Genomic DNA, 24,683 nt, shown 5'->3' on the forward strand with positions numbered 1-24,683 from the left:
ATCCAAGTCCATCTTAGACTGTTGGCTCATGATGGAAAACACGAGAATATATAGTTACTTGACCTCTTTATAAAACGTCTTTCCGACACGTGCTAGTGTTTCAGAAAATATCTCTAATAGGGCTGGTGAAGTTTGTCGATGTGGTGGTTGTTGTTGAATACACCTGGTGATTGGTGGTTGGGAGTGGTGTTGGTAAGGGAACACAGGTGATGGAGAGAGTGACTGCAGTGGTGGTACTGCTTGTGACCAACCTTGTAGTCTGTGAGCTAAATGAGTAATGAGCTAACCCGTTGTGGCCACCGGGGGGTTATGTAGCAGCTATCTCAGGTGACTGATGTTGCTGGATGATGGAACTTGTATATTTGGTCATTTCTCGATGCCGATAAATATTCAAATTGCTAAGAACATTAGAATAAAGTTAAACTGACAATACGAGGCATGTATGTTGTGACGATAATCTCCTTCAAGAGATTGAGCCTGCTCTTCCCTCCACAAATACGTCGCAACAAATATATATAACTACTATGGAAGAAATGTCCAACAACGACAACAACACCAGCAAGGTTTGCCAGCGAGCAAAACGTATGCAGCCAGAGACACCTGATCAGACTCAAACCGCCAAACTACCTGTCTTATTACCGGCTCCGCTGATTGGTCGCCGGTCTGGCTGCAACTGCACTCGCCCCCCGCCCCATACTACTTGATGTCTGGGGTCGCCACGACCTCAGACCTCAGAATATTCTGTGCTTTCGCAGTTACCACTCCTCCCGGCTAGACGTTAGCGTATACTGAGAGAGGTGGTAGCTTAAAGCTAATATTCCAGCACCTTACCTTTATTTTTGTATTACACTTCTTGTTATTTTGTCTTAACGTAACTTTTCATTATGTCATTTAATTATTCTTATTATTTTGATTGATTGATTTTATTATACGAATTTGTTTGTCCATTTTATTCATGTTTTGATTTATTTAACGTAATTAAAATTTCATTGTTAAAGTTTACTTGTGTTTTGTGTGTCTTCTCCTTACCTTACCACAGACGAAGTTCCAGTTTTTCTATTTTTTTTTATAACTATGTGACGAGGCCATACCCCTAGCCTTAAACAGCCGAACACCAACGCGTTACCTTCACAAGTTATATGGGGGCCTGTCCGGGAGCTTCACTCAGGTACTGGTGCCAAGTGGTAATTTATGGTAAGCGTATTTAACTTTGTTAACGTAGCTTTACTATTTTTCATATTCAATTTCATTTTTTATAAGGTGCGGTGTATTGTGCATTACGAGAGTAACATATAGTGAAGGTGAGACAACTTTGGATTACGTGGTGACTGTAGGCCTCAGTCATACTCTTAATTGGTCATCTCTCCCTCCGTGTTATTACTCGTGTTTACCATCTTTGTCCCTTGAATATTTCTCATTTTGACAGATCATCATATTGGTACCCTGGTACTGTGGTCTGCCCCGGGTCAAGAGTACCCAATCTTCTGCAATCTGACTGTAGGAGGACAAAGAGGGCCATAGTTCCTCTAGCTCGAACTTTAGTTGCTGAATTGGGACCTCAGCAGCAGTTCTCGTCACCAGTTGACACCTCGCACCCCTACACGTCAGTCAGAGATGATGATACATACAACGGTAGGGAATTAGCTTACTTTTTCAGAGCACAAAAGTTCGCTAATTCTGTAAGTATCATATTAAATTCAGTAGGAAAAACTTGCTTTATGTCCTAAAGAGACTTGGCAAGGTATGCCTACATCCTTGGACTACCAATTTTGCTTTTGAAGCATTTAACTGTTTCATTTGTTTTCGAAACTCTGTTTCATTTGTTAGTAGGATTTTCTTGCCCTTATCCTCTTACATGAGTACCGGGTACAAGATTTCCTGCGCCCTTGATTTAATTTAATCATTTAACATCTTTTACTTAACTTTAATTGTTAAAGATCTCACAGGATAGGTACCAGTTGCCACGTTGTCCTGTTTCTGACATTCACTATTGAATATTCGTGTACCTTTATTTGCTAATTTCACCATGTTTCGTCTCCAAGCTTTCCGTACAAATCCAGCAGGTGAAATAGGGACTTTAAGTCGTGCCAAGAAGACTGAATTACAAACTCTTGCACATGAGTATCAACTAGAAGTTCCCTACCAAGCCAACAAAAATGACCTACACAACCTGTTGCTGGATTACTATTTAGAGCAAGGTAAGATAGACTCTGAAACTCATGAAACTTACTATATTGCAGATAAAACTGATTTGGCAACGATGAAACTCAAACTAGAGCTGGCTAAGATTGAACGTGAGCAACAAAGGGAAGCCCTCGAACAACAAGAACGAGCAGCTGCCATACGAAGAGAAGAACAAGAACATGAGGCTGCCTTAAGAAGGGAAGAAATCACCCTCAGAGAACGCGAAGCTGCCTTGAAGAGAGACGAACAAGAACGCGAAGCTGCCTTGAGGAGAGAAGAACACGAACGTGGACTCGCCCTCCACGAACGTGAGGTCGCATTACTCCGTGAACGTGAACGAGTACAGCTTGAAACACTCCAGGAGCGGGAACGCTTACAGCTCGAAACCAAACAACGCGAGTTAGAGATGCAACGCGAACATGACAAGCAACAAGCGACTCTGGCTCTAGAGTGTCGTCAACGTGAAATCGCCTTGGAAACTTCACACTTCACTCAACGCCAGCAAGCTACTGCCAATCTTCCCGTCAGTTTTAATATATCACATGCAAGTAAGTTAATGCCATCCTTTGTAGAAGCAGAAGTTGATGTGTTTTTCACCACCTTTGAAACCCTTGCTAATCAACTCAGTTGGCCTGTCGACCAATGGGCCACACTTCTCAGAGTCCATCTTACAGGTAGAGCTGCAGTCACACTCAGTACTTTGGCGTCTGAGAATGACTACCACACTCTGAAACAAGCAGTGTTGGACGCCTACCTACTTTCCACCGAAAGTTATAGAAGGAAATTCCGTGACCACCTGAAGGCAAGTACCACTACCTACCTTGAGTTTGCTAACACGAAACGGAGGTATTTCATGAAATGGCTGGAAGCAGCACATGTCTCTACTTTTAAAGAACTCGTCAACCTGATGCTTGTTGAAGAATTCTTGAGGCGTGTGCCGCCTCCTGTCCGCCTCTACTTAGCAGATAAAGAAGAAACCGACTACCTGAAGTGTGCTAAGTCGGCTGACACTTACAGCCTCATCCACCGGCTGACACCCGAACCATCCTCCAGTAAGAAGTCGTGGTACAGTTACGAGAAGGTGAGCCCCGATCAAGCTGGTTCACAACTGTACTGCAAGTATTGTAGACTCTATGGACATACCATAGACAAGTGTGGTAAGTCTCAATACAAGGGAGTCACTGACCAACAAAAACCCAAACCAACTCCTCCTAAGTCCGGTAAGCCTGTGATGAATGTTGGTGTTGAGGTTAATGATCTTTCTCTTTTCAGTAACCACCTGTATACTGGAACTGTCTCTGCCAACGGTTCAAATCCGGAGGGACGTTTCAAATTGAAGATCTTGAGGGACACAGCGGCTCTACAATCGATCATCTTGAAGTCGGCTGTGCCCAACATCACCTACACCGGAGAAATTGTCTTCATCACTGACCTCACTACTACCACTCCATACCCTCTCGCCAGAGTCCACCTGGATTGTCCCTACGTGAGCGGGGAAGTCCAAGTCGCCGTCAGGGAAAAGCCTTTTCCCATGCCTGGAGTGCAACTTCTCCTAGGCAACGACTTGGCAGAAGACCTGCAACCGACCAACCTGATCGTCATGGACAAACCCCAGGTGTGTAACTCTGTGCCAAGTAACCCTATTCTAGAGTATGTTCCAGCAGAGGTTCAAGAGAGTGATGAAGTTTCTCCTCCGGTTCTCGTGACCACCCGTGCACAAGCCGCACGTCCACAGCCAGCTGACTCTACTGCTACCGCTGTCCCTCAAGACCCTCAGAAACTCCCCCCGCATCTGACCAAGTTGGAGTTCCGTAAGTTGCAGAGGGAAGATCTTACTTTAACACCATTGTTTTTCCAGGCTGAGACTCAACCCGACAGTATTCCTGGGTTCTTCCTAGAGAACGACTTGCTCTACCGCAGATATAGACCCAGTAAACTGAAGGAGGAGGACGATTGGGCCAACATCGAACAACTTGTGATTCCCACCAGCCTGCGGCCCACTATTCTACACCTGGCCCACGGAGCATTCTCCCACTACAGCTTCAACAAGACTTACCATGGGATTCGTCAAGACTACTACTGGCCAGGTATGGTAAATAACGTCAAACAGTACGTAAAACAGTGTCATACATGTCAGATGGCAGGCAAACCGAACATCTCCATTCCCAGAGCGCCACTGATTCCCATACAGGTGCCTGCGGAACCTTTCCACAGACTCATAATAGACTGTGTTGGTCCTTTACCTCGGACCAGTTCAGGTAACGCCTACATCCTAACCATCCTGTGTCCTACCACCAGATTTCCCATAGCAGTTCCAGTGAAGAACATCACGGCTGCTACGGTTATCAAACATCTATTGAAGATCTTCACTCAATACGGATTTCCCAGGGAGATTCAAAGTGACTGTGGTACCAACTTCACCAGTGATCTCTTCAAAAGGACACTGGAGGAGTTCAACATCAAACAGGTATTGTCCAGCCCCTATCATCCTGCTTCACAGGGTTCTCTTGAACGTAGTCATCAGACCATCAAAGCACTCTTGAAAAAGTTTTGTAGTGAAACCTCGAAGGATTGGGATAAGCAGATTGACCTTATGTGTATTTTCAGAAGTCTCCCCAATGAGTCCCTAGGAGTATCTCCTTATGAGATGCTCTACGGCCGTAAGTGCCGTACTCCCCTTAAGGCTTTCAAAGACTCTCTCCGAGATGCCACCTTCAGTGAGCATCAGAATGTGCCCCAGTTTCTTCAAAACCTTCAACACATTCTAGAGAGAGTCCACAGCTTTGCCCATGATAATCTATTGAAAGCCCAGGTGAGAATGAAGACTCATTACGACCAGACCAGCAAAGTAAGAAAATTCAAGCCGGGAGATTTCGTCCTTGCCTATTTCCCTATCCCAGGTTAACCTTTACAAAACAGGGTTTCAGGACCCTACTGCGTCAAAGAGTGCAGGAATAATAACAACTACATAATAGAGACTCCAGATAGGCGGCGGAAGACCCAGCTGTGCCACGTCAACCTCCTGAAGCAATATAATGGTACTCCTCCCACTGTCCTAATTAACTATTCCACCTTCACAGAACCCTACATCCACAGTGAGACCATCCCAGCTTCTCTTCCCGAAAGCACTGACAACAAGTCAGCGCTTTTTAATTCCGAAATCCTTAATGATCTTCCCAAATGCTTTCAGGATAATAATCGTGCTCCTTTGCCCTCTTCTAATTCCACTCTCACCTCGTCAGATAAGCCCTTCATCCTCCATGTCGACGCCAATGGTACCGACGTTGGTGGTGTCGTGATGCAGCAACGAGGCGAGAAGAATACACCTGTCAGCGACTACTGCTACAAGGAACTACGGAACAATTGGCAAGGAGCTACTCTTCCCCATCCTGAAGCTTCAGCACTTCACTCCACACCTGAAAAGTGCTCGGTCCACCATCAATACGGACCACACCACCCTACACCTCCTGCAGCACGCCCACTTCTCATCTCAACGTCTTCTACTATGGGCTTGCTACCTGCAGAAATTCAACCTGGAGACACGCTATACCAAGAGTCTGACAACATCTTAGCCCATGATCTCTCCAGAGTTTATGAAGTAGAAGCAACTCCATCTAATACTCCACCACATAACGACGTACTTCTTCCAGAACCGCAGGCTTCGGGGGAGAGTTGTGACGATAATCTCCTTCAAGAGATTGAGCCTGCTCTTCCCTCCACAAATACGTCGCAACAAATATATATAACTACTATGGAAGAAATGTCCAACAACGACAACAACACCAGCAAGGTTTGCCAGCGAGCGAAACGTATGCAGCCAGAGACACCTGATCAGACTCAAACCGCCAAACTACCTGTCTTATTACCGGCTCTGCTGATTGGTCGCCGGTCTGGCTGCAACTGCACTCGCCCCCCCCCCATACTACTTGAGGTCTGGGGTCGCCACGACCTCAGACCTCAGAATATTCTGTGCTCTCGCAGTTACCACTCCTCCCGGCTAGACGTTAGCGTATACTGAGAGAGGTGGTAGCTTAAAGCCAATATTCCAGCACCTTACCTTTATTTTTGTATTGCACTTCTTGTTATTTTGTCTTAACGTAACTTTTCATTGTGTCATTTAATTATTCTTATTATTTTGATTGATTGATTTTATTATACGAATTTGTTTGTCCATTTTATTCATGTTTTGATTTATTTAACGTAATTAAAATTTCATTGTTAAAGTTTACTTGTGTTTTGTGTGTCTTCTCCTTACTTTACCACAGACGAAGTTCCAGTTTTTCTATTTTTTTTATAACTATGTGACGAGGCCATACCCCTAGCCTTAAACAGCCGAACACCAACGCGTTACCGTCACAATGTTTATACATGTGCATGAGTAGACTGTTTATGAATATGAATCAAAATATTTTTAACAAGTTAAAATATACGTTTTCTGATATAAATTCACTAGAACACGCCCAGCGTAGGATAACAAAGTTAATCCTGCAAATTAGAAACTTGTCATATGAAGAAAGATTAAATAAGTAGTACAAATTTGCATTCTCTAGAACGGCCAAGAATTCGGAGTGACTTAGTAGAGGTGTGCAAGTGGATGGATGGACACATCAAACGGGATATTAATAGGGTATTAGGAACATAAGAATGAAGGTAACTGCAGAAGGCCTATTGGCCCATACGAGAATAATCAAAGTTAATCCTGCATATTAGAAACTTGTCATATGAAGAAAGATTGACTAAGTAGTACTAATATGCATTCTCTAGAAAGGCCAAGAATTCGGAGTGACTTAGTAGAGGTGTGCAAGTGGATGGATGGACACATCAAACGGGATATTAATAGGGAATTAGGAACAAGAATATAGGTAACTGCAGAAAGCCTATTGGCCCATACGAGGCAGCACCTATTTATATCTTCCCAATCCCATTAATATATAAGTCCAACGCATACTTGAAACAATCAAGGGATCCTACTTCTATCAAGATATGCGATAATTGGTTCCACAAATCAACAACCATGTTACCGAACCACTATTTTCCCAGGTATTTCCTAAATCTAAACGTAGGAAAATAAGAATAAACGTAACTGCAGATGTCCTACTGGCCCCACACAAGAAAGCTGCTATTTATAACCACCTAATCTCATTCATATATGTCTAAGAACATAAGAATAAAGGTAAGTGTTGAGATTGCGAAGTCGGATTGCGAAAGGGATCTGGGAGTTATGATTAGTAAGAATTTAAAACAAAAAGATCAATGCCTGAATGTTCGTAATAAGGCAAATAGGACACTAGGGTTTATTAATCGAAGCGTAATTAACAAGACACCTGGTGTGGTTCCTCAGCTATATCTTGCTCTGGTTAGGCCCCATTTAGATTATACAGTTGAGTTTTGGTCGCCATACTATAGAATGGATATAAATTCACTTGAACGTGTCCAGCATAGAATGACTAAGTTAATTCCCCAAATTTAAAATCTTTCATATGAAGAAAGATTAAAAAAGCTTAACTTGCATCACTGGAAAGGCGAAGAGTTAGGTGTGACATGATAGAGGTTTACAAGTGGGTGAATGGACAAAACAAAGGGGATATTAATAGGGTATTAAAAGTATCAACACAAGACAGAACACGAAACAATGGTTATAAATTGGATAAGTTTAGATTTAGGAAAGACTTGGGTAAATACTGGTTCAGTAACAGGGTTGTTGATTTGTGAAACCAATTGCCGCGTAACATTGTGGAGGTGGGGTCTCTCGATTGTTTCAAGCGTGGGTTGGACATGTATATGAGTGGGATTGGGTGGTTATAAATAGGAGCTGCCTCGTATGGGCCAACAGGCCTTCTGCAGTTGCCTTTGTTCTTATGTTCCTATCCTTAGTGGCTTAGCACAAATCAATAGATTAGGCTAGATTGAGCAACATTTAGTTGGGCTCCTGCCTAACTACAGTTAAGGTTTGGCAATAAATTTATATACCATAATAATGAGGAGTAATGGAATAGTGCTATGTATTTTGTTTGGTTTTATATAAAAGACTCTTATTTTGAGTGATGTATATATAATTAGTATGGGGTAATCTCTTCAACTCTGGTATTTGATGAGTATTTATTAATATGTTATTGACCCTAACACGAAAATAATCCACACAATTAATGGATAAATTTACGTGAGTGCTTAGTCTTATGGTTGGATATTAATGTGCGCGTCAACTCCGCGGATTTAAAACCACTATTTTCCATGGATTTAAACACAAAATGACGCACTTAATTAATTTAGAGGTGCATAGCTACACTATGCATTATATTTATTGATAATTTTTATTTATTTCCTTACCTGTATTGAGGTTTGAAACCATTTTTGCTTTTTATTCCCCTTCCCTCGCCGTTTGAAACTCATAATCACAACTGTTAAATAATTTGTTAAAAAAAAGCAGTCATCGCACGTGGTAACTGACGCAATTGCACGGTTATGGATTTCTAGAAAACTTCTGACATTCACCTACTTGAAATTAATGGTTAGTAAAATTAGTTTCTGGTCACAACCAATTTATGTTGTGGTGACAGGGGTTAATAATTTGGGTGTCAGGATTCCCAACATATAACACGGCAATCGAAACTAAACTGCATGATGTAAATGGGGCCTAACCAGAGCAGGATATAACTGAAGAATAACACAAGGTGTTTTATTACTAATGCTTTGATAAATAAATCCCAGTGTCCTATTTGCCTTATTTCGTCAACAGATCACTGTAAGCAGCGATTTTCCATTTTTCTTATATTCTTAGTCAAAACATTGATCTAAAATAGGTTAAGCAAGAAGAAGTTCTGTATAAGTATTTATTTTTATGATATCTATACAATGAACACGTGATTTTGATACATTGAATCTGTGATATATTCAAGGTGTCATAAAAGTAAGTTAAAGGCGATGCTGCTTCTATGGTGGTGACAGTGTCGACGTTCAGGGGCTTAGTCACCTCCACCACCTTCACCTCAATCATTACCAGCTGCAGGGCTGGTGCCGTCACCGTCTGGACTGTGACGGAGGTCACGGGAACATCACTGACTTGGAACACGGTGTTGAGGAGGATCTGGTTGATGGGAAACACCACGATCTCTGTGACATTCTGCCACTCGTCCTGATACTGCACAGTCTGGAAGACGGGACAGAGCAGCGGCCGTGGCTTGCAGTAAAGGGTAGCGGATAGAGGCACAAGCACCGCAAGGTAGATCATAACCTCAGACTTGGAGTATGAGGCTAATATTTGCCTGGATCTTTCACGTTTTCTTTACCTTTGTACTGTGAAACAAAGTTTAGTATGAACCTAATCATACATTGAATTTTCCACAGCCTTTTCGGCAAGCTTGTAATGACGGTACTCGGGCTTGAGTTCCCACATATTCTTGTGAGGATTCTTAACATTATAGTTACATAGGTCTTTCAGGATCTCCTTTAGATATGTGATTGGTTGTCGGGTAATCTTGTGGAAATCCTTAATATTGTAATACTGATGCTTTTCAAATGCAGCAAACAACAACTCCATGACCTTATCTTTATCATCACGAATCGTCTTGCCTTCTGCCTTCTTCTTCTGCTCTAAATAAACATTATGTTTATGGTGTGAAATAGGCTTATAGCCGTTGAGGGGTCTGTCAATAAGCTTTACCGTATGAAGAGACTGGGCAGCTTTCTTCACAGCTTCCCTTTTCTGATTGATATAGTAGTCGTCCACTACAGGCTGACATTCTAGTTTGTGGATGACTTGTCCCTCAAAGGACAATTGCTGTGTCTCGGAAACTGCAGCATCCGAGCTGCTGCTGCCGAGATCTGGTTCAGAAAGAACTCCGAGTGTCATTTCTTTTAAACTATGATAAATTACCTTGTGCTCCCGAGGAATTTTCCCGTCCTTCAAGGTGTGTTCACTAGATTTAAAGGTTATTGTCGGAGGTTTACCAGGCACCTTGGTAATCTTAAGCTTTCCAACGTCATGGCCAGCACAGTCTGCCCATTTGTCCCCCAAATATTTAGGTACCTTGACCAGCCACAGCCCACGGCTGCAATTCGTAATATCCAAGTCCATCTTAGACTGTTGGCTCATGATGGAAAACACGAGAATATATAGTTACTTCTTTATAACCTCTTTATAAAATAGACCTCTTTATAAAACGTCTTTCCGACACGTGCTAGTGTTTCAGAAAATATCTCTAATAGGGCTGGTGAAGTTTGTCGATGTGGTGGTTGTTGTTGAATACACCTGGTGATTGGTGGTTGGGAGTGGTGTTGGTAAGGGAACACAGGTGATGGAGAGAGTGACTGCAGTGGTGGTACTGCTTGTGACCAACCTTGTAGTCTGTGAGCTAAATGAGTAATGAGCTAACCCGTTGTGGCCACCGGGGGGTTATGTAGCAGCTATCTCAGGTGACTGATGTTGCTGGATGATGGAACTTGTTTATTTGGTCATTTCTCGATGCCGATAAATATTCAAATTGCTAAGACCATTAGAATAAAGTTAAACTGACAATACGAGGCATGTATGTTTATACATGTGCATGAGTAGACTGTTTATGAATATGAATCAAAATATTTTTAACAAGTTAAAATATACGTTTTCTGATATAAATTCACTAGAACACGCCCAGCGTAGGATAACAAAGTTAATCCTGCAAATTAGAAACTTGTCATATGAAGAAAGATTAACTAAGTAGTACAAATTTGCATTCTATAGAACGGCCAAGAATTCGGAGTGACTTAGTAGAGGTGTGCAAGTGGATGGATGGACACATCAAACGGGATATTAATAGGGTATTAGGAACATAAGAATGAAGGTAACTGCAGAAGGCCTATTGGCCCATACGAGAATAACAAAGTTAATCCTGCATATTAGAAACTTGTCATATGAAGAAAGATTGACTAAGTAGTACTAATTTGCATTCTCTAGAAAGGCCAAGAATTCGGAGTGACTTAGTAGAGGTGTGCAAGTGGATGGATGGACACATCAAACGGGATATTAATAGGGAATTAGGAACAAGAATGAAGGTAACTGCAGAAAGCCTATTGGCCCATACGAGGCCGCACCTATTTATATCTTCCCAATCCCATTAATATATAAGTCCAACGCATACTTGAAACAATCAAGGGATCCTACTTCTACCAAGATATGCGATAATTGGTTCCACAAATCAACAACCATGTTACCGAACCACTATTTTCCCAGGTATTTCCTAAATCTAAACGTAGGAAAATAAGAATAAACGTAACTGCAGATGTCCTACTGGCCCCACACAAGAAAGCTGCTATTTATAACCACCTAATCTCATTCATATATGTCTAAGAACATAAGAATAAAGGTAAGTGTTGAGATTTCGAAGTCGGATTGCGAAAGGGATCTGGGAGTTATGATTAGTAAGAATTTAAAACAAAAAGATCAATGCCTGAATGTTCGTAATAAGGCAAATAGGACACTAGGGTTTATTAATCGAAGCGTAATTAACAAGACACCTGGTGTGGTTCCTCAGCTATATCTTGCTCTGGTTAGGCCCCATTTAGATTATACAGTTGAGTTTTGGTCGCCATACTATAGAATGGATATAAATTCACTTGAACGTGTCCAGCATAGAATGACTAAGTTAATTTCCCAAATTAGAAATCTTTCATATGAAGAAAGATTAACAAAGCTTAACTTGCATCACTGGAAAGGCGAAGAGTTAGGTGTGACATGATAGAGGTTTACAAGTGGGTGAATGGACAAAACAAAGGGGATATTAATAGGGTATTAAAAGTATCAACACAAGACAGAACACGAAACAATGGTTATAAATTGGATAAGTTTAGATTTAGGAAAGACTTGGGTAAATACTGGTTCAGTAACAGGGTTGTTGTTTTGTGAAACCAATTGCCGCGTAACATTGTGGAGGTGGGGTCTCTCGATTGTTTCAAGCGTGGGTTGGACATGTATATGAGTGGGATTGGGTGGTTATAAATAGGAGCTGCCTCGTATGGGCCAACAGGCCTTCTGCAGTTGCCTTTGTTCTTATGTTCTTATGTTCCTATCCTTAGTGGCTTAGCACAAATCAATAGATTAGGCTAGATTGAGCAACATTTAGTTGGGCTCCTGCCTAACTACAGTTAAGGTTTGGCAATAAATTTATATACCATAATAATGAGGAGTAATGGAATAGTGCTATGTATTTTGTTTGGTTTTATATAAAAGACTCTTATTTTGAGTGATGTATATATAATTAGTATGGGGTAATCTCTTCAACTCTGGTATTTGATGAGTATTTATTAATATGTTATTGACCCTAACACGAAAATAATCCACACAATTAATGGATAAATTTACGTGAGTGCTTAGTCTTATGGTTGGATATTAATGTGCGCGTCAACTCCGCGGATTTAAAACCACTATTTTCCATGGATTTAAACACAAAATGACGCACTTAATTAATTTAGAGGTGCATAGCTACACTATGCATTATATTTATTGATAATTTTTATTTATTTCCTTACCTGTATTGAGGTTTGAAACCATTTTTGCTTTTTATTCCCCTTCCCTCGCCGTTTGAAACTCATAATCACAACTGTTAAATAATTGGTTAAAAAAAAGCAGTCATCGCACGTGGTAACTGACGCAATTGCACGGTTATGGATTTCTAGAAAACTTCTGACATTCACCTACTTGAAATTAATGGTTAGTAAAATTAGTTTCTGGTCACAACCAATTTATGTTGTGGTGACAGGGGTTAATAATTTGGGTGTCAGGATTCCCAACATATAACACGGCAATCGAAACTAAACTGCATGATGTAAATGGGGCCTAACCAGAGCAGGATATAACTGAAGAATAACACAAGGTGTTTTATTACTAATGCTTTGATAAATAAATCCCAGTGTCCTATTTGCCTTATTTCGTCAACAGATCACTGTAAGCAGCGATTTTCCATTTTTCTTATATTCTTAGTCAAAACATTGATCTAAAATAGGTTAAGCAAGAAGAAGTTCTGTATTTATTTTTATGATATCTATACAATGAACACGTGATTTTGATACATTGAATCTGTGATATATTCAAGGTGTCATAAAAGTAAGTTAAAGGCGATGCTGCTTCTATGGTGGTGACAGTGTCGACGTTCATCACCATCAGGGGCTTAGTCACCTCCACCACCTTCACCTCAATCATTACCAGCTGCAGGGCTGGTGCCGTCACCGTCTGGACTGTGACGGAGGTCACGGGAACATCACTGACTTGGAACACGGTGTTGAGGAGGATCTGGTTGATGGGAAACACCACGATCTCTGTGACATTCTGCCACTCGTCCTGATACTGCACAGTCTGGAAGACGGGACAGAGCAGCGGCCGTGGCTTGCAGTAAAGGGTAGCGGATAGAGGCACAAGCACCGCAAGGTAGATCATAACCTCAGACTTGGAGTATGAGGCTAATATTTGCCTGGATCTTTCACGTTTTCTTTACCTTTGTACTGTGAAACAAAGTTTAGTATGAACCTAATCATACATTGAATTTTCCACAGCCTTTTCGGCAAGCTTGTAATGACGGTACTCGGGCTTGAGTTCCCACATATTCTTGTGAGGATTCTTAACATTATAGTTACATAGGTCTTTCAGGATCTCCTTTAGATATGTGATTGGTTGTCGGGTAATCTTGTGGAGATCCTTAATATTGTAATACTGATGCTTTTCAAATGCAGCAAACAACAACTCCATGACCTTATCTTTATCATCACGAATCGTCTTGCCTTCTGCCTTCTTCTTCTGCTCTAAATAAACATTATGTTTATGGTGTGAAATAGGCTTATAGCCGTTGAGGGGTCTGTCAATAAGCTTTACCGTATGAAGAGACTGGGCAGCTTTCTTCACAGCTTCCCTTTTCTGATTGATATAGTAGTCGTCCACTACAGGTTGACATTCTAGTTTGTGGATGACTTGTCCCTCAAAGGACAATTGCTGTGTCTCGGAAACTGCAGCATCCGAGCTGCTGCTGCCGAGATCTGGTTCAGAAAGAACTCCGAGTGTCATTTCTTTTAAACTATGATAAATTACCTTGTGCTCCCGAGGAATTTTCCCGTCCTTCAAGGTGTGTTCACTAGATTTAAAGGTTATTGTCGGAGGTTTACCAGGCACCTTGGTAATCTTAAGCTTTCCAACGTCATGGCCAGCACAGTCTGCCCATTTGTCCCCCAAATATTTAGGTACCTTGACCAGCCACAGCCCACGGCTGCAATTCGTAATATCCAAGTCCATCTTAGACTGTTGGCTCATGATGGAAAACACGAGAATATATAGTTACTTCTTTATAACCTCTTTATAAAATAGACCTCTTTATAAAACGTCTTTCCGACACGTGCTAGTGTTTCAGAAAATATCTCTAATAGGGCTGGTGAAGTTTGTCGATGTGGTGGTTGTTGTTGAATACACCTGGTGATTGGTGGTTGGGAGTGGTGTTGGTAAGGGAACACAGGTGATGGAGAGAGTGACTGCAGTGGTGGTACTGCTTGTGACCAACCTTGTAGTCTGTGAGCTAAATGAGTAATGAGCTAACCCGTTGTGGCCACCGGGGGGTTATGTAGCAGCTATCTCAGGTGACTGATGTTGCTGGATGATGGAACTTGTTTATTTGGTCATTTCTCGATGCCGATAAATATTCAAATTGCTAAGACCATTAGAATAAAGTTAAACTGACAATACGAGGCATGTATGTTTATACATGTGCATGAGTAGACTGTTTATGAATATGAATCAAAATATTTTTAACAAGTTAAAATATACGTTTTCTGATATAAATTCACTAGAACACGCCCAGCGTAGGATAACAAAGTTAATCCTGCAAATTAGAAACTTGTCATATGAAGAAAGATTAACTAAGTAGTACAAATTTGCATTCTATAGAACGGCCAAGAATTCGGAGTGACTTAGTAGAGGTGTGCAAGTGGATGGATGGACACATCAAACGGGATATTAATAGGGTATTAGGAACATAAGAATGAAGGTAACTGCAGAAGGCCTATTGGCCCATACGAGAATAACAAAGTTAATCCTGCATATTAGAAACTTGTCATATGAAGAAAGATTGACTAAGTTGTACTAATTTGCATTCTCTAGAAAGGCCAAGAATTCGGAGTGACTTAGTAGAGGTGTGCAAGTGGATGGATGGACACATCAAACGGGATATTAATAGGGAATTAGGAACAAGAATGAAGGTAACTGCAGAAAGCCTATTGGCCCATACGAGGCCGCACCTATTTATATCTTCCCAATCCCATCAATATATAAGTCCAACGCATACTTGAAACAATCAAGGGATCCTACTTCTATCAAGTAGGATCCTACTTCTATCTTCTTCTATAATTGGTTCCACAAATCAACAACCATGTTACCGAACCACTATTTTCCCAGGTATTTCCTAAATCTAAACGTAGGAAAATAAGAATAAACGTAACTGCAGATTTCCTACTGGCCCCACACAAGAAAGCTGCTATTTATAACCACCTAATCTCATTCATATATGTCTAAGAACATAAGAATAAAGGTAAGTGTTGAGATTTCGAAGTCGGATTGCGAAAGGGATCTGGGAGTTATGATTAGTAAGAATTTAAAACAAAAAGATCAATGCCTGAATGTTCGTAATAAGGCAAATAGGACACTAGGGTTTATTAATCGAAGCGTAATTAACAAGACACCTGGTGTGGTTCCTCAGCTATATCTTGCTCTGGTTAGGCCCCATTTAGATTATACAGTTGAGTTTTGGTCGCCATACTATAGAATGGATATAAATTCACTTGAACGTGTCCAGCATAGAATGACTAAGTTAATTTCCCAAATTAGAAATCTTTCATATGAAGAAAGATTAACAAAGCTTAACTTGCATCACTGGAAAGGCGAAGAGTTAGGTGTGACATGATAGAGGTTTACAAGTGGGTGAATGGACAAAACAAAGGGGATATTAATAGGGTATTAAAAGTATCAACACAAGACAGAACACGAAACAATGGTTATAAATTGGATAAGTTTAGATTTAGGAAAGACTTGGGTAAATACTGGTTCAGTAACAGGGTTGTTGATTTGTGAAACCAATTGCCGCGTAACATTGTGGAGGTGGGGTCTCTCGATTGTTTCAAGCGTGGGTTGGACATGTATATGAGTGGGATTGGGTGGTTATAAATAGGAGCTGCCTCGTATGGGCCAACAGGCCTTCTGCAGTTGCCTTTGTTCTTATGTTCTTATGTTCCTATCCTTAGTGGCTTAGCACAAATCAATAGATTAGGCTAGATTGAGCAACATTTAGTTGGGCTCCTGCCTAACTACAGTTAAGGTTTGGCAATAAATTTATATACCATAATAATGAGGAGTAATGGAATAGTGCTATGTATTTTGTTTGGTTTTATATAAAAGACTCTTATTTTGAGTGATGTATATATAATTAGTATGGGTTAATCTCTTCAACTCTGGTATTTGATGAGTATTTATTAATATGTTATTGACCCTAACACGAAAATAATCCACACAATTAATGGATAAATTTACGTGAGTGCTTAGTCTTATGGTTGGATATTAATGTGCGCGTCAACTCCGCGGATTTAAAACCACTATTTTCCATGGATTTAAACACAAAATGACGCACTTAATTAATTTAGAGGTGCATAGCTACACTATGCATTATATTTATTGATAATTTTTATTTATTTCCTTACCTGTATTGAGGTTTGAAACCATTTTTGCTTTTTATTCCCCTTCCCTCGCCGTTTGAAACTCATAATCACAACTGTTAAATAATTTGTTAAAAAAAAGCAGTCATCGCACGTGGTAACTGTCGCAATTGCACGGTTATGGATTTCTAGAAAACTTCTGACATTCACCTACTTGAAATTAATGGTTAGTAAAATTAGTTTCTGGTCACAACCAATTTATGTTGTGGTGACAGGGGTTAATAATTTGGGTGTCAGGATTCCCAACATATAACACGGCAATCGAAACTAAACTGCATGATGTAAATGGGGCCTAACCAGAGCAGGATATAACTGAAGAATAACACAAGTTGTTTTATTACTAATGCTTTGATAAATAAATCCCAGTGTCCTATTTGCCTTATTTCGTCAACAGATCACTGTAAGCAGCGATTTTCCATTTTTCTTATATTCTTAGTCAAAACATTGATCTAAAATAGGTTAAGCAAGAAGAAGTTCTGTATAAGTATTTATTTTTATGATATCTATACAATGAACACGTGATTTTGATACATTGAATCTGTGATATATTCAAGGTGTCATAAAAGTAAGTTAAAGGCGATGCTGCTTCTATGGTGGTGACAGTGTCGACGTTCATCACCATCAGGGGCTTAGTCACCTCCACCACCTTCACCTCAATCATTACCAGCTGCAGGGCTGGTGCCGTCACCGTCTGGACTGTGACGGAGGTCACGGAAACATCACTGACTTGGAACACGGTGTTGAGGAGGATCTGGTTGATGGGAAACACCACGATCTCTGTGACATTCTGCCACTCGTCCTGATACTGCACAGTCTGGAAGACGGGACAGAGCAGCGGCCGTGGCTTGCAGTAAAGGGTAGCGGATAGAGGCACAAGCACCGCAAGGTAGATCATAACCTCAGACTTGGAGTATGAGGCTAATATTTGCCTGTATCTTTCACGTTTTCTTTACCTTTGTACTGTGAAACAAAGTTTAGTATGAACCTAATCATACATTGAATTTTCCACAGCCTTTTCGGCAAGCTTGTAATGACGGTACTCGGGCTTGAGTTCCCACATATTCTTGTGAGGATTCTTAACATTATAGTTACATAGGTCTTTCAGGATCTCCTTTAGATATGTGATTGGTTGTCGGGTAATCTTGTGGAGATCCTTAATATTGTAATACTGATGCTTTTCAAATGCAGCAAACAACAACTCCATGACCTTATCTTTATCATCACGAATCGTCTTGCCTTCTGCCTTCTTCTTCTGCTCTAAATAAACATTATGTTTATGGTGTGAAATAGGCTTATAGCCGTTGAGGGGTCTGTCAATAAGCTTTACCGTATGAAGAGACTGGGCAGCTTTCTTCACAGCTTCCCTTTTCTGATTGATATAGTAGTCGTCCACTACAGGTTGACATTCTAGTTTGTGGATGACTTGTCCCTCAAAGGACAATTGCTGTGTCTCGGAAACTGCAGCATCCGAGCTGCTGCTGCCGAGATCTGGTTCAGAAAGAACTCCGAGTGTCATTTCTTTTAAACTATGATAAATTACCTTGTGCTCCCGAGGAATTTTCCCGTCCTTCAAGGTGTGTTCACTAGATTTAAAGGTTATTGTCGGAGGTTTACCAGGCACCTTGGTAATCTTAAGCTTTCCAACGTCATGGCCAGCACAGTCTGCCCATTTGTCCCCCAAATATTTAGGTACCTTGACCAGCCACAGCCCACGGCTGCAATTCGTAATATCCAAGTCCATCTTAGACTGTTGGCTCATGATGGAAAACACGAGAATATATAGTTACTTGACCTCTTTATAAAACGTCTTTCCGACACGTGCTAGTGTTTCAGAAAATATCTCTAATAGGGCTGGTGAAGTTTGTCGATGTGGTGGTTGTTGTTGAATACACCTGGTGATGGGTGGCTGGGAGTGGTGTTGGTAAGGGAACACAGGTGATGGAGAGAGTGACTGCAGTGGTGGTACTGCTTGTGACCAACCTTGTAGTCTGTGAGCTAAATGAGTAATGAGCTAACCCGTTGTGGCCACCGGGGGGTTATGTAGCAGCTATCTCAGGTGACTGATGTTGCTGGATGATGGAACTTGTTTATTTGGTCATTTCTCGATGCCGATAAATATTCAAATTGCTAAGAACATTAGAATAAAGTTAAACTGACAATACGAGGCATGTATGTTTATACATGTGCATGAGTAGACTGTTTATGAATATGAATCAAAATATTTTTAACAAGTTAAAATATACGTTTTCTGATATAAATTCACTAGAACACGCCCAGCGTAGGATAACAAAGTTAATCCTGCAAATTAGAAACTTGTCATATGAAGAAAGATTAACTAAGTAGTACAAATTTGCATTCTCAAGAACGGCAAAGAATTCGGAGTGACTTAGTAGAGGTGTGCAAGTGGATGGATGGACACATCAAACGGGATATTAATAGGGTATTAGGAACATAAGAATGAAGGTAACTGCAGAAGGCCTATTGGCCCATACGAGAATAACAAAGTTAATCCTGCATATTAGAAACTTGTCATATGAAGAAAGATTGACTAAGTAGTACTAATTTGCATTCTCTAGAAAGGCCAAGAATTCGGAGTGACTTAGTAGAGGTGTGCAAGTGGATGGATGGACACATCAAACGGGATATTAATAGGGAATTAGGAACAAGAATGAAGGTAACTGCAGAAAGCCTATTGGCCCATACGAGGCAGCACCTATTTATATCTTCCCAATCCCATCAATATATAAGTCCAACGCATACTTGAAACAATCAAGGGATCCTACTTCTATCAAGTAGGATCCTACTTCTATCTTCTTCTATAATTGGTTCCACAAATCAACAACCATGTTACCGAACCACTATTTTCCCAGGTATTTCCTAAATCTAAACGTAGGAAAATAAGAATAAACGTAACTGCAGATTTCCTACTGGCCCCACACAAGAAAGCTGCTATTTATAACCACCTAATCTCATTCATATATGTCTAAGAACATAAGAATAAAGGTAAGTGTTGAGATTGCGAAGTCGGATTGCGAAAGGGATCTGGGAGTTATGATTAGTAAGAATTTAAAACAAAAAGATCAATGCCTGAATGTTCGTAATAAGGCAAATAGGACACTAGGGTTTATTAATCGAAGCGTAATTAACAAGACACCTGGTGTGGTTCCTCAGCTATATCTTGCTCTGGTTAGGCCCCATTTAGATTATACAGTTGAGTTTTGGTCGCCATACTATAGAATGGATATAAATTCACTTGAACGTGTCCAGCATAGAATGACTAAGTTAATTCCCCAAATTAGAAATCTTTCATATGAAGAAAGATTAACAAAGCTTAACTTGCATCACTGGAAAGGCGAAGAGTTAGGTGTGACATGATAGAGGTTTACAAGTGGGTGAATGGACAAAACAAAGGGGATATTAATAGGGTATTAAAAGTATCAACACAAGACAGAACACGAAACAATGGTTATAAATTGGATAAGTTTAGATTTAGAAAAGACTTGGGTAAATACTGGTTCAGTAACAGGGTTGTTGATTTGTGAAACCAATTGCCGCGTAACATTGTGGAGGTGGGGTCCCTCGATTGTTTCAAGCGTGGGTTGGACATGTATATGAGTGGGATTGGGTGGTTATAAATAGGAGCTGCCTCGTATGGGCCAACAGGCCTTCTGCAGTTGCCTTTGTTCTTATGTTCCTATCCTTAGTGGCTTAGCACAAATCAATAGATTAGGCTAGATTGAGCAACAGGGTGATATCGTGAGTAATGAGAGAAGTCTGAGTGGGGACCTCCCCAAACAAGCTAGAAGACACCTCCAAAAGGTCCTGGAACTCTGCTCTCTCCTCATCCTGCAAATGACTTAACAATTCTTCCCCGGAACTACTGGAATTAAACAAACAAATATTACTATCTTCCTCAGCAACACTCGACTCTTCAGGAATTACCTCCTCAGCAACACAACACTAGGCCCACAATAAGCCTTCAACCGGTTTACATGCACACTCATGGTCTGTCGTTTCTGCTTGGGATGGCAAACCTTGTAAGTAACTTCCCCAAGACGTTTCAATACTTGGTACGGTCCTGCAAATTTATTAGACATAGACGTACCCATACGAGGCTTCAAGACCAATACCAAATCTCCTGGCTCAAAAACTCTGAGTTTGGCCTTGAACCTCTGGTCATGTTTCTGCTTCATTACCTGTTGTTGTTCACTTAGATGTCATAAGGCCAACTCCCTCGTTCTGGACAGCTTGCTCTGGACATCCGTCAGATAACGCTCACTCTGCCTGGCTGTAACATCTCCTAACAATTTTTCATATAACATCTTTAAAGGTCCTCTCACCTGATGTCCGAAAACCAGCTCAAATGGTGAACAGCCTAGTGCACTGTGCAATCCATCTCTAGCCGCAAATAAAACAAATGGCAGATTATCATCCCAATGCCTGGGTGAATCTTCCCCAGTTGCCTTTAACATTTTCTTGAGAGTTTGGTGGAACCCCTCGATTCCCCCCTGACTCTGAAGATGGTAAGGACTGGAAAAATTGTGCGCTATATTATAAGTTCTACAAAATTGTTGAAAAGTGGTGGAACAAAAATTACTCCCAATGTCAGTTTGAATTATACGGGGCATACCAAATAGTGAGAAAAATCGTTCCAACTGCCTTATAATGGTAGATGCTCTAATGTTACGTAAAGCATACGCTTCAGGGAACCTGGTGGTCATACAGAGTATGGTAAACATATACATATTTCCGGATTTGGTACGGGGTAAAGGTCCGACACAATCCAGTACCACATGAGTAAAAGGCTCCTCTGGCACTACAATAGGGTATAATGGTGCTCGTGGCACAGTCTGATTAGGCTTACCTAAAGTTTGACACACAACACAATTGTGGCAATATCTGACAACATCTTTTTTAAGTTTTGGCCAATAAAAAAGTTTACAGATCTTATGATACATACTGGTAATGCCTTGATGGCCTCCCATCAGGTCATCATGAGCAGCTTGCAATACCTGCTCCCTATACTCTGTTGGCACAACGAGCTGGGTTTTAGACTCACAATCATCTGATGAGGGAGTTCCTGATGGTCTCCATCTTCTCATCAGACATTGATCCTTGAAATAACAACCCGTACTCTCCTCCAAAGTATCAATGGAGTCGGCTGCTTCTGCATAACACTCAGCAAGACTGGGATCAGTACTCTGTAACTTACGCAAGGTCTGGAACTCTACAACTGGAGCGAGCGGGCAAGGAATTGGTACCTGGGCCACATCTTCCAGACCATCTGGGTCAGAATAAATTAGGGCTTTGGCACCGGCCTCACTCTCGACATCCATGTGAGCTAAAAATGTATCTTCAAGGTCCACCTCCACCTCCCTGTCTGAAGGGGTCCTGGCCTCGAGAACATCCACCTTGGTAGTAACAGGACTTACCACATTCTGCTTACCCATGGATCTGGTCACAACACAGTCTGGATAAATGACACCATCATCCGCGTCTGATTGAGCCAGTACTGCATTAGGTTTAGTATACATAACAGGACAATCGGTCCCACTAAATTGACACTTGTCAAAATCATTACCTACAATGATATCAATCCCAGGAATGGGCAACTGCTCACTGACTGCTACAGTGCACCAACCTGGTGTAATAGAAGAATTCAGGTTAACCTTAATTAATGGTACACGCTGGATATGCCCTCCAAGTCCCTGCAATAACACTACCTCTCCAGTGTCTTCTGTGCTAACATCAGTAAGAACACGGTGAGAAATTAAAGACTGGGAAGCACCAGTCCCTTAACAACTGGACTGGTTTCCAGGTTCCACTAGTACATAGTAGGGTTCCCGAATGTAGGTATGGATCAAAATTAGTCATCCACTTGGGCATGACTGGAGCAACATTGGCATTAATGGTTTGCAAACCCCTACTCAAAATTAGACCAATTGGTCTCAACTCAGGGTGCAAAGCATAACATGAATTTACCACATGACCTCTTCTCCTGCAATGCGTGCAATACCTGCTAGTGGTCGGAACAGTCGAACCCACTGCAGGCTTAATCACTACATTACTTGAGGGTGACAACCCTGTCGGTTTCTCAGATTTAGGCTTTACAGGAGAAGGGTTAAGGGGAGAAGGTGAAGTGGCTGGTCGAGTCTGGAAAACATGATTTTTATGAGCATAATGATTAGTTCTAGCATTAAAATGGTTAATTGGTGCTCTGAAAGGTACTTTAGTAAGTTGTTCATGTTCATCAGCTAGCTTGGCTAATTTGATAAGATCAGTGGTTTGTTTATTTTCAGCAATAAATAAAGCTAATTTCTCTGGTAGACATCCCACTACTTCCTCAGTTACTATGAGGTCTCTTAAAGTCTCAAACTCAGTAATATTAAGTGCTTTAATCCATCTGTCAAAGTGATTTGATTTTACTCTTACAAAGTCAGAAATAGTCTGGTCATGTGCTCTTTTTAAACTTCTAAATTTTATTCTATGTGCCTCTGGGATCTGCTGGTAAGCATTCAAAATACTCTGCTGAACAAATTTAAAATCGAAAGAATTCTCAGCCGGCAAAGATGCAAATACCTCTTGAGCTTTACCCTTAAATTGTCCTTGTAATATGCTAACCCATTGATCGACAGGCCAGTTCATGCTGACTGCTAGTTTCTTAAAAGGCAAGAAAAATATTTCTGGATCTTCTTCATTAAACTTAGGTAATTCTACATGTTTACTGTACTTAGAACTATTTGTACTCTCTGGATTATTACTAGTGTTACCTTGCCCTGCTGCAATTCTCTGCTGTTCTAACCTGTTATTATTTTCAGCAATACTCTGCTGAATTTCTAATTGTCTAGTCTGCTGCTCGGTTTGCTTAGTTTGTTGCCCTGCTAGTCTTAACTGAGCCTCCAACTCAAGATGTTTTGTCTGGTTCTGCAACTCTAACCTCTGCTTGTCTGCTTCCAACCTCTGCTTGTCTGCTTCCAGCCTAGCCAATTCTAATTGAGTCTCCAACTCCAACTTTAAGATTGCCACCTTGTCACTTGACTCTTCTTCTAACTCTCCCAAACACTCTTCTTCAAGTCTCTCCTCCTCCACCAAGTGTGTGACAATCACTCTTAACACTTGCGCTTTCAACATTTTACTGGAAACTGCTATGTTCAATCTATCAGCCAGCAATAACAAACCAGACTTCTTTAAGTCTTTAATTTTACCAAAATTTGGCAGATCTACCAGCGCAGCAACCTGATCCTCCATGGTTGGCTCAATAATCACAACTTACACTTGAAACAACACTGAAAATTATGCTTGGCCCCTGGCACAAGCTAAACACTTACCTCAAATCGTGAAGCGTTGAGTTTTCACAGCAGCTCAGATTGAACAGATAATTTCACAGGCTTGATTAGGTGTCACTAGATAATCAGAGTACCTAGGAAGGCAATTGCTATTAATAATTAGCACTGTTAATTGTACAACATTACAGGGAATTAAGGCTTATTATCCCGGACGGGCCCCCATTTGTTACCACCCTTGAGACTAAATAAGGTTCTTCTCCCCGCAGTGCAATAAAAGATAATAAATCGGCCTTGCCAACAACTGTCTAGGGGTAAATATAAATCACTGCATAAAAATGGAGAACAATATATTTATGCTAAGGGGGACAATATGTCAACACTTAATGTATAAATAATAACCAGGAATATTCTTCAGCATGCAAATCATAGAATAACCTCCTTATTGAGACATGAGCACTATCACTAAGACATGGATTAATTAGAGAGATATATACAATA

At 40.9% G+C, this 24,683-nt stretch overlaps 2 protein-coding genes across 2 annotated transcripts in view; both read right to left on the reverse strand.

Annotated features, from left to right (window-relative positions):
- The window catches only part of LOC123749751 (general transcription factor IIF subunit 2-like), a 28,878-nt gene extending 18,602 nt beyond the window's left edge, over positions 1–10,276 (reverse strand). Inside the window, exon 1 of the mRNA XM_045731870.2 lies at positions 9,687–10,276. Within this exon, the coding sequence (XP_045587826.2) occupies positions 9,687–10,276 (590 nt within the window). The remainder of the gene's footprint in view (positions 1–9,686) is intronic.
- A 3,450-nt stretch (positions 10,277–13,726) lies between these two features.
- LOC123749750 (general transcription factor IIF subunit 2-like) lies at positions 13,727–14,455 on the reverse strand (the record flags this gene model as incomplete). The annotated part of the gene is made up of 1 exon (XM_045731869.2): positions 13,727–14,455. A coding segment is annotated over exon 1 (729 nt), but the record flags the coding sequence as incomplete, so codon positions are not given.
- Positions 14,456–24,683: the final 10,228 nt, after the last annotated feature.

The sequence above is a fragment of the Procambarus clarkii genome, chromosome 72 (genome assembly GCF_040958095.1).
Source record: "Procambarus clarkii isolate CNS0578487 chromosome 72, FALCON_Pclarkii_2.0, whole genome shotgun sequence".
NCBI lineage: Eukaryota > Metazoa > Arthropoda > Malacostraca > Decapoda > Cambaridae > Procambarus > Procambarus clarkii.